Genomic DNA, 10,239 nt, shown 5'->3' on the forward strand with positions numbered 1-10,239 from the left:
AGGAGCGTGAAGGTTTTCCTCCTCCCGTAGGTGAGGTGCCGGGAGGCGTTGCCTGCAGCCCACAAGGAAGCGTTGCGGTGACACGGTTGTTTTCCTTAAGTGTCCCTGCCCGTAAATTACCACGGAGCGCTTTATGCATGCGGTATTTATAGCGATGGGCATTGGCACGCTGCCGGGAAGCCCTGCCCTGGGAGGTGTTTCCTGTCAGCCCACGATAGTTGCGTAAGCTGCGCTGGGTGCCTTCACCCGGGCAACAGCGGGCGGGGCGAGCTCCGTGTCCCCACACGTGGAGGCGGCCGGCTGCCAGCAGGCAGCAGCTCGGCGCGGGGAGATGACGTCACGGCTGCCCTCCGTGAGCCGGCCGGGCTCCCGGCACGCGCCCTCTGAGAAGGTATTCTACACCGGAGCTTCGCTTCCTATTGGTCGCTCATAAGATTGGCGTGCCGAGAGCCAACCAGATGCGCAGATTCCCTCCCTGCAGCCAATGGGAGAGAGGGGGCGGGCTGCGGCGCCAAGCGTGAGGCTCAGTTAAATGTGAGGAGGAGGCGGGCCCGGGGAAAGGTGCGTGGCGGCGTGCGGGGATGCGGCCGTGCGGCGCCTCGGGCCCTTCTCACGCGTATCCGCGGCGGGTGCGGGGCCCTGAGGCCTCTGTGCCCCGCGCGGGCCTGGCCGCAGGTGCGGGCCTGCCGTGTGGTGTTCCGCTCGTGTCGGTGTGGCGGGGAAGTGGGACCGCGAGGGCTGCTGATGTGCGGGGATTTGCGCGCGTTGCGGGAGCAGAGGGGCGCGCGGTGCGGCGGCTCGTGGGGTGAGGCGGGGGGGGGGGGTGGGCAGGAGGAGGGGGCGCAGGGCAGGCCGGAAGTCACGTGGTGCTGCCGGCTGGGCACGAGAGTGCTCCGAAAGTAGTGCCTCCTGGTTATCTGCATGGAGCCGGGACCCAGCCCTCATGTAAGGGCTGGCAGTGGAGGTGAGAGCTTCTCACTGGAGATCCCTGCCTGAGGCTTTCTGAAAAGCAAGCAGCTTCTTTCCATGGCTGTTGCATTTGAGCAAGCCCTCGCTTGCTGCAGCGCTGTCATTGCTGCACTTTGCATCGTGTTACAACCACCTGTGTCCTGTGCACAGAAAGCTGTGCACTTTTACCACCAATGAACAAGAGCCTGCATGCCATGCTTGTAGGAAATCTACACCAATGTAGGTGTCACCACTGCAGAAACACACCACCCACCTCCCGACTGCTCACGCCCACTGCGTGGTCTCCACAAGCATTCAGCAAGCATCAATGAGTGTTAATGAGTGCCATTTGTTCTACATGAAGGAACTAAGAGATGTATTTTTGCTTCATGTTCGCTTCCGTGTCAGGTGGCCCTTCTGCTGCTGTCTGTCACACAGCAGTAAAATCTCATGGGATCTTGGTGGGAAGGTTCAGCTTTTACTGCCATCCCACCAACATTTCTGTCTGACATTGGGGGCCAATGTAACAAAATAGGAGGCATTACTTTTGGAGCAGCCCTTCTGTGCTGCCTACAGGTGGCAAGGCATGCTGCTACTGACCTGCTTCCCAATGCTGCACAGCTCTGCCTGCCCTGCTGCTGAGTGCAGCACAGACTGTGTCAGTTGTGGGTGCTGGGCTCTCACAGAGAACAGAAGCCATGGAGTTTTTTAACAGGGGAATGATATTCTGGTTTTGCAGCAGCTGAACTGGATCGTATTATGAAAGGAAAAAGCTGAGAATGCCCCCAAGTTAACTGAAGTTCAATGCAAACGAGCATTTTCCTAGTTAAGATATAATTCTTGTGTAGACCCTGTGTATGAGGTTTGTATGAGGTACATTTAAGCTTTAAAAAAAACAAAACCAAAACCACAAAATGAAGAGTTGTAATGGTGCTTTGGTTGTTGGTAATTAGACAATATTCTTTTTCAGAATGGCGAAGAAGAATATGCAAACCAAAGAAATGAAAGAAGAGAAAAGAAAAAAGCTAAAGCGACCTGTGACCCAAAAGGGAGAGCTGGAATCAGAGGCCGAACCGAAGAAAAAGAAACAAAGTCTCCAGGTAGATCGTACTGGTTTTCACTGTTCAATTCAGTGCAGTGTGGATAGGTTGTTGCCTGTGGTGTTCATAGCAGTCTGAGTCCCCCATGTGATTCAGTTGCAGTTGTCTCTTGTATAGGGGACGTGTATGGGGGATTCCACTTTTGCCTGGAGTGAAAGTGAAAAAGAGAAGGTAAATGGAGCAAACATCTTGGGCTGTGTCTGCTCGTTTGGAATACTTGTAGCAGTCAGAGTTTCTCATCTGAATGCTTTTATGAAAGACAAAGGATGAGTGAGAGCGTGTGGGTGAGAGGGGAGCCCAATGGCTCTGATCAGCTGTCATATGGCAGTGGAGGCGTAGCTGAAGCCTTCATGTGATTCTGAGTGGCTGGAAAAGCATAAAGGTTTTTTTCATGGAAGTCCTGTTGGTATTTGTACAGAATGTGGAATGGCCAGAAGGTGTCAGCAGTCTCTTTGTGCAATGAAATATTTGATGAATTGATTTTATGATAACGAGGTTAACAATATTGAGATGTTAAGTAGAAACTAAAGGGTGTCCATTTTTTTTTCTAATGGAAACGGTGCATAAACAAGGTGACTTAATTCAGTTCTTCCAAGTGCTTAATGTGGAACGTGGATCAAAGGAAGGAACGTGGTTTGATGATATAACAAAGGGGAGAACAAAAGGTGAAGTTCTGTTACTTAGGATAAGCCATGGTCTCATAGGACACGGTTACCTGACATAAATGTGAGAGCTGTGTGTTGCTGTCATTACCATGAGATGTGTGATTCAATAGAGATCACAACTAGAATATAGCACTACTTATTTTATTGTTGTGCTCTACCTGAGCATACTGGCAATGCTACTTCTTTCTGAGAGCTTTTGCTTGTGTGCATGGACTGCACGTGTCTGCAGTTGTTGTGAACCATGAGAAAAGCCAACCTATGGGCAGCAGCTGTTTGGAGGTCTGTAAATACCTGTGGTTTTGAACACAGGAGGAATGTGCTGAAGTAAGGAAAGAGTGCACAGTGCACTTTGGTCTATTCCAAAGTAAAATGGCAAGTCTCTTATGTGTAGCTTCATAAAAGGAAATGTTTCTCCTTCCCTTTGTAAGATGTGCGTTACAGACTTCAGATTCATAATAATGTAATTCAGTTTGTGTAGAAATGATTTTCCAGGGTAAGAAGTGTGAAATGAAAAGTCAAAATTAAGATGATGTTGTCTGATCTTTCTTTTTGGACCATCTGATGTCACCTGGTCAGCTTGCAGGAGGCCTGGATCAGCTCTTGTTGTCCTTGCAGGCTGTAGGACAGCGAAAGAGAGAGCAAATATGAAATGGAAAGCAGGCTCCTTAGTGCTGCTAGGGAGCATGGCTAGGCACAGCGTACTTAGGACTATAAATGTTGGTGTCAGAGGGTGGCTTAAACATGTATCTGGTGTTAGTTTTAGGGAATGCCATATAAGGTCTACGAGAAGCTATTTTTTGGCATCAGCTTTATAAACTATAACTGTTGATAGTAGGAAAGTGTAAGTCAGTAGACCACATTTTTTATTTGAAATGGCTGGCAAGGATGAAAAACATCAGGCAAATCTTAAGCAATTTTACTGCAGAAATGGCCAATGAGTGTCAGCTGTATCCCACTTTGACTGTTGCTCGTGTGCACTCCCAAATTAGTGTGAAATAGCACTTAAGTCAGTGGCGTGCTTTAAAATGCTTTGGCAACCAGGTCTTGTCAGTGTGCAAGATGCAGCTGAAAACAAGTCAAATTTGCTGTGCATATATAGGAAGGTGAGAAGGAGCACTCGAGAGAAGCAAGCTGCAGAGTGATGGGCTCTGGTAGCTGGATGGAACAAAGACAACTGCTGGGAATGCTCTGCTACTTTAAAGTAAGCTTAACCTCTGATAGACCTGCTGGAATTGCTGAAGTGTGACAGCTGGATTCTGTGCTGCGGTGGACTTCTAATGCAGGAACTGAAGTGAACTTTTTTTTGGTGTTCTGAAGGCAAGAATTGGTAGGTCCCAGTTGCTTCCAAGGAGTCTCATGTGATGGAAATAGGTCAGAAGATAGCAGCACGGCACGCTGCTTGTGGAGGGGGAGTTTCCACTGGGTCATTCAGTCACTTTTCTTTCCCATGATTTACTTTTTGCCCTGTTCTGTTACAGCACTTTCAGCGGAAAATGTAAATCTCTAAATGATTTTGTGACAGAGCTGCAGGCAGGCACGTTGGAATCTGTCTTAAGTGACCGAATTTATTACACATTGATTATTCCTACATGGAATTTATCTCAGAAATTTTCAGCAGCCTGAGATGAAAGCATTTTTCCTTGGAACAGCTTGACCTTTTGGAGCAATCTTGATGCCTTATTGATTTTCATCTTCTCCGTTTCTTTTCTTTACGTTGAATAGCAGTGAGTGATTCAGGTACAACAGAAGTGTTTCTGTGAATGATCTCAGAACCACGTGGCTCTGCGTGCCAAATCCGAGTGGGGCTGAGCAATGCAAGTTTTTAGATTGAATTTCCTTTGTGTTATTTATTTATCTTTACTGATTTTCATAACATTGCTGCTCTATTGAGCTACTTGGCAATAAAACCCACGTGTCTTCAACATTGATTTTTAAAACGCCTGGGCATTAGTGTCTGTGTTTTTAATGATTTTGTAGCTTACCAACACGGCCTTACATTAAACCATACTGTAATTGGAGATTATTCTTTATATTGTCACATAATATAGGCATAAAGAAAAGAAATTTGAAGTATGCCTCCTAGACTGGTGGTCTGGAGCTGAATGCTGGCTTCTTAAAGACGAACTTTCTGGTGGGCCTTGTCTGTGACAAATGAGTTTTGTCTCGGCTCCATGGCAAGAATATTCATGATATTTTATCTGTCGTGTTGGAGTAACAGAAGCATTGGAAGTGCTTGTTTGCAGTCACTCGTGCCTTGCTTCTGTTTATGGATTTCTTCACCCTTCAGATTCAGCTGCCTCGGTGCTATGGAAGCGTACTGAAAAGCAGAACTGACGTTAGGAGCCTTGTAGGCAAGGAATGTGGTGCAGTGATGGCTTTGGTTGTGAAGGCTGTTGTGCTGAGAACGACCTCGCCGTACCAAAGGATCTTTTGACCTTGGGACATAAGGGCTGCTGTTCCTCCAGGGCTGTTCTCAGAGCTGCAGGCTTCCTGCAGAACAGTAAGAAATTCTTCCAGAGTTGAACATCAATTAAGCAAGAGACTCAAAATTGATAATCCATAGAAAACAACGTTAATTTCCTCTTCCTTCCCAATTTAGTCTAGCAAATGTTGTAACTTCAAGGAAAATTGAGTAAGAGCCAGTCAGGTCATTATAAATCAAATCCTGTTGTTTGTGGTTGAAGGGTATTTTGTGTAATGCTCATGCAGCATTGTCTGTTCCTTGTCATCTTCAGCAGTGCTGGTGGTTGGAGGAGGAGGAATCAACATTTCCCCCAGATAAAGGCAAAATCAGTGGGAAAGGAATTTAATTTTTGAGATTCCATACAGGCAGTACAAACAATGGCAAATAAACAAGTAGCTCAGAGCGTTTCTTTAATCAGAGGGCTGCTGTGCAGGTGCCCAAACAGTAAGCTCTGTTTGCTAAATGGAAAATGGCAAACTTAGTAGGGAAAGTGTTTTTCTCTTCAGCCTTTTGGGGATTGTGATAAAGACCAACAAGGAGGTACTAAACTCATCCTGCAGCAAAGCCAACCACGAAAAGTGATTCTCTAAAATCATTGTTTTGTGTGCAGGAGAGGAAAACCCCCCACAGACCACAGTGTTTCAGCTGTGGAGGTGAACAATTCTGGTGTGAGCTTGGTGGAATGCTTAGGAGTGCTACTTTGATACGATCTCTGATGCTGCTTGTAATCAGGTAACTGGGGGAGTAACAGGAATGGTTAATGAATGCAAACCAGATGTTTGTGGCGTGAGATCCATCAAGCAGATAATGTAAAGCTCTCATCAGAAAGTGTATTTCTTTCTTTGGCAGCCCACTGATTCATACTAAAGCCTGTTGCTGGAATAAAGAGCTGCGGATGGTTTGCAGACGGAGTCTATGAGTCCTGTCTTGTTACTTTATTTATTGGTTCATTTTGGATGATGTGAAGCCTTTTGCGTAACCACCAAAATAAGCTGCATTTTTCACCCTGAGCTGCGTTGTGAAGTTGCACCTCAGTGCAGGTCCTCCTGCATTTGTACAGTTTTGCTTTACTAACTTAATCCCACGTGCTGTGCTTAATGTTATCCATGTGGTCATTTTAAAGAGATATTTAGAGAACTGGTCTTCCACATTGGGGAAAAAAATAAAAGGAAAATAGATTACTGAATATATATTTTTAGCTAAAGTGAGGATCTTGTAGTGTTTTCTGACTACACAGCTTGCATTTCTAATGTGCAAATAGAGCTGTGTGTGTTATGAAGAGAAGATGACACAATCTTTCATCCCTGCCTCGACGCAGGGGTGCACCAGCAGTTGTTTTGTTGGGAGGGATAACTCTGGTGAATTAATCTCTCTTTCTGGTGATAAGGAGAGGAAGATAGCTCCTTCTCAACGCAAACCTAAATGTCAGTAGGGATGTTAATGAACTTTCGTTAGCCTGCTGGTCTTGGCCAGCCTGCAATGGAGACGTTGGGCCCATTCTCTCTCCTTCCTGCTGGTTGCTGTTACTGGTGTCAGTCATTCTCTGCCTTGCTCCAAGGTCTCCCTGCTGGCCCTGAGCTTCTGACTGCTGCTCCACAGGACAGCCCTGTGATGGCTGAAAGCAATTACCAAACCAGGACCCCATTTGTGACTTGCTGTGTGGGATCCTACGTGTTTTGTCTGCTTTCTTAATATCTATGCGATATTATTCAAATTAGGGGAAAGGGAATAAAAAAACAAACTCAGAGGGCAGCTGCTTATGGGACAGAGCTCTGTGTTTCCTGCTAACACTTCTTTCTTAGAATATTGGTAGAGTTGGTACAAATTATTTGATTGAATTAACCACGTGTTTATTTATCTTTTAAAAGAAGTGAATTTTTTTGTCACACCACATCGTGTTTGTAGGGAACGCGAGGCCTTCTGTAAACAAACATGTCTAAGAAGGTACAAAATAACGTCTGACATACGGATATGCATAGATTAGGCAGAATAATTTCACATTCCTTTGAAAATTATTTTTGTAATGGTACGAGTCGATTTCCCAGGAAAGAGTGTTCACAGCTGGGAAAACAGTTGCTGCTTTGAAGATGGTTTTCCCAGGCGAAAGGCTCACGTCCCCAACTGTGTTTGGGATAAACAACGCGTGGTGCATTTCTTACTTTGGTTTAAAGGAATTGGGCATTTTTCAGCCCTTATTAACCAGCAAAAGTGCTGTGCTCACTCTGGGTATTTGCATTAATCTGTATACGTCCAAATGTAGTTCTTTACTTTTCTTCATGCCCAGAGATTGAGGTGATGAGAGTTCAGGGGTGGAAACACAACCGTTCCTGGTTTGCCATCAAGAGGGGAAATTCTTTCTCTTCTTGGAGCACAACTGACGTTTCCTTTCCGCTCGCTCTTTACTCAGTGGTGAGAACTTTCCTTGACTGTTCTTGCTAGGCTTCCAATATAAATCCTTGCTTTCATGACTTAGCTGCACATATTTTCAGGAAACTGGAGCTCAGGGCAGGGTTCCCACTGATGGCTGAAGCTTTTGTGGATGCTGAGAATCGCTGAGGTCAGGAGCTGGGGCAGGTGATAGTGAGTGTATGCCACCCAGCTCCACTCAATGGAGAACGCTGCTGTTGTGCCTTTGTCAACTGTGGTTTTGTTTGCTCATTCTCTGTTTCTGGTTCTAGCTCATCATAGAGGCAAGATGACTGGAAACTGCTAGAAAAGGCCCGAATTACCTAATATCAAAAATTAGGCCCCAATCTTCAGAAATAAAATGCATCTGATTATATGTGTGAGTTCTCAAAACATTCTACTTGGCAAGAAGTTACGCTGTAAGCTTGAGAGGATGAATGTTTGCTACGTATTGCTCTTGATAGGGCTGGGGGCATGGAGTGTGTGTACTGTAACAGGACTGCAGGCTGAATCCCGTGGATGTGCTCCTTCCTCTTGATTGCTCCTGGGTACAGTTTTATAAATGTTAATTTATCTAAAAAAGAAAAAAAGGCGCAGACTTGAATGTTTAAAGTAAGGTCAGTGTGAAAATCAGCAGCTTTCTCAGTCCTTGACAGAATGCTGCTGCTTTTGAAAACCAAATGGGCATAACGAGGATTTTTATGAAATACTAATTATTTGATGGAATCTATTATACAACACAAAGCCTTTCTGAGTAGATAGGGGCAGCATGGCTGCTTCTGCAGTATGGATGAGGAACTGGCGTTATTTCACCAGGGTTTTCCTTCTCCAAAATCCCCTTTGCATTTAGAGGCAATATTGAGAGCCATGCGAAAGAGCAGTGTATGTTTGTATATGTTAATTGATAAATCACAGTATAGATAACATGGCTCTTGTGTAGTAGATCAAAGCCATGTAGATGAATAAATTCTTATAAGATGCCTGTGTTACATCCAACAAGTAATTAGAACAGAAAATTAATCTTTAGACTTGTAGAAGCTGCCTGAAGTGTTGCGTGTACAAGCATGAAGGTATTTGACAGGAGAGCCTCTTACCTAAAGAACCAGACCCTGCCTTTGAATGCATTTCCCTACTTCTAATTGAATCCCACTAGAGTTCTGTAGGACATGAAGCAGATGATCATCATACGATGTTTTATTGAATTTTCAGCATTATCTTAATAATTTGCATCTGTGAGGCAGGCTTTGCAAACAGCAAATGCACACAGGGGAAGATGGAGAGCTCTGCCCCTACACCCTTTGTGTTTGAAGCACCTCAGAGCCATTCAGACAACGTGCTGAAGAGTTAGAGCTGCATCACCTGAAATGGAGCATGGAGTTTATATGACAGCATGCAAGGAAGATGCATGTTTTTAATAACTGTCATTCTATTCTACCTTTACATTCCGACATAGCTAATAATAAATTTAAGCAATTTGTGTTTCATATTCTGAAGGCTTTATTTTAATAACCATGTGTTCTTATATCACAGTTAGGGTTAGTGAACTATCTTCATTTAAAATGTATTTCCTTCTTTACAAAGAGTGGTCTGGATTAAGTCATGCTCTAGTTTGGGCTTACAATAGCAATGGCCAGCTGTCCCAAACCTGTTGGTCATACAGGAGCACCTTCTGGCCGAGAGCTGAAAGGCTTTACCCTGTAGCAGGGGATGTTGAGTGGAGCAGAAGACTCAGGAACCAGGGGCAGGATTGCCAAGGATGCTCCCGCAGTCCCTGTTGTGGGCTGAGCACATGCTTAGCTTCTGTGCCATCTGCTGTCAGTGTCAGCAGCTCCCAGCCTGCAGCTCTGCGCTTGTGATCCGTGGATCACCTCTGCAGTGCCACATCCCCACCTCTCCTGCACCACCATAAGGAAATAGCTTGTCGCTTGTCTTGCTGTTCTGAGAGTGTTCAGCTTTTATTGATGTCAGAAGTAATTCTTCTGCACTCCTGTCTTTGAAAGCCAAGAAAGCTTCTAAATTAAGTTCTTGCAGGTATCGCTCTTTGCATCTCCTTTCTGTCTTGGCCAACCCACAGGTTGATGTTTGGAGCATGGGACAGCACTGTGAGAGGTCTTTCTTGGGTTTCTCCCCATTTGCACTTGTAACTGAATAGTGGCACACAAGAGTTAAACAGTTGCTGCAGTCAGGTAAGGCTATTTCTCTTCAGTTCTGAGTGGAAGAGAATGAATAGAAGAAAATCTCATTTGCCATTATATTTCTGTTTCTATTGAGAGAATATCCAGTAACGGAAATGTTGCTGTGGTTGAGGCAGAAGGCATCCATCTCTGCTGCTATTAGACAACCAGTGAACTCCTGTCAGAATAGCCTTCATGCCATTGCTAGGGCTAATTTAACAGTACCCCAACATTTGTCCTGTTTCTCTATTATGTCTTTGTTACAGAGTGTTGCTGAAGTCCTTCCAGAAAACATGTTGTGCAGTTTGAGAGGATTTTAAGCCTTTGGAATGATTTTGCTTGCAGGTCAAGCATGGAGATTTCTAAACAGAGTCATTGCCTTTGAATAGCTTATCCTGCTGCATTACATCCTTACTTAGGGTATGTGCATTTAAAAATGTAGGGATGGTTTTTTTTATAGTGAATAACTCAGTAGTTTGTGA

General features: G+C 44.9%; 1 protein-coding gene across 3 annotated transcripts in view; it reads left to right on the forward strand.

Annotated features, from left to right (window-relative positions):
* Positions 1–10,239, forward strand: part of CUNH7orf50 (chromosome unknown C7orf50 homolog) — a 101,636-nt gene that overhangs the window by 4,645 nt on the left and 86,752 nt on the right. The window contains exons 1-2 of one of the 3 annotated variants that reach the window (XM_052679897.1): positions 450–561; positions 1,919–2,048. In XM_052679897.1, the coding sequence (XP_052535857.1) occupies positions 1,920–2,048 (129 nt within the window). In that variant the 5' untranslated portion in view covers positions 450–561; position 1,919. The other 2 variants (XM_052679898.1, XM_052679895.1) reach the window with 2 other exon arrangements.

The sequence above is a fragment of the Tympanuchus pallidicinctus genome, unplaced genomic scaffold (genome assembly GCF_026119805.1).
Source record: "Tympanuchus pallidicinctus isolate F22 unplaced genomic scaffold, pur_lepc_1.0 scaffold18, whole genome shotgun sequence".
Lineage (NCBI taxonomy): Eukaryota > Metazoa > Chordata > Aves > Galliformes > Phasianidae > Tympanuchus > Tympanuchus pallidicinctus.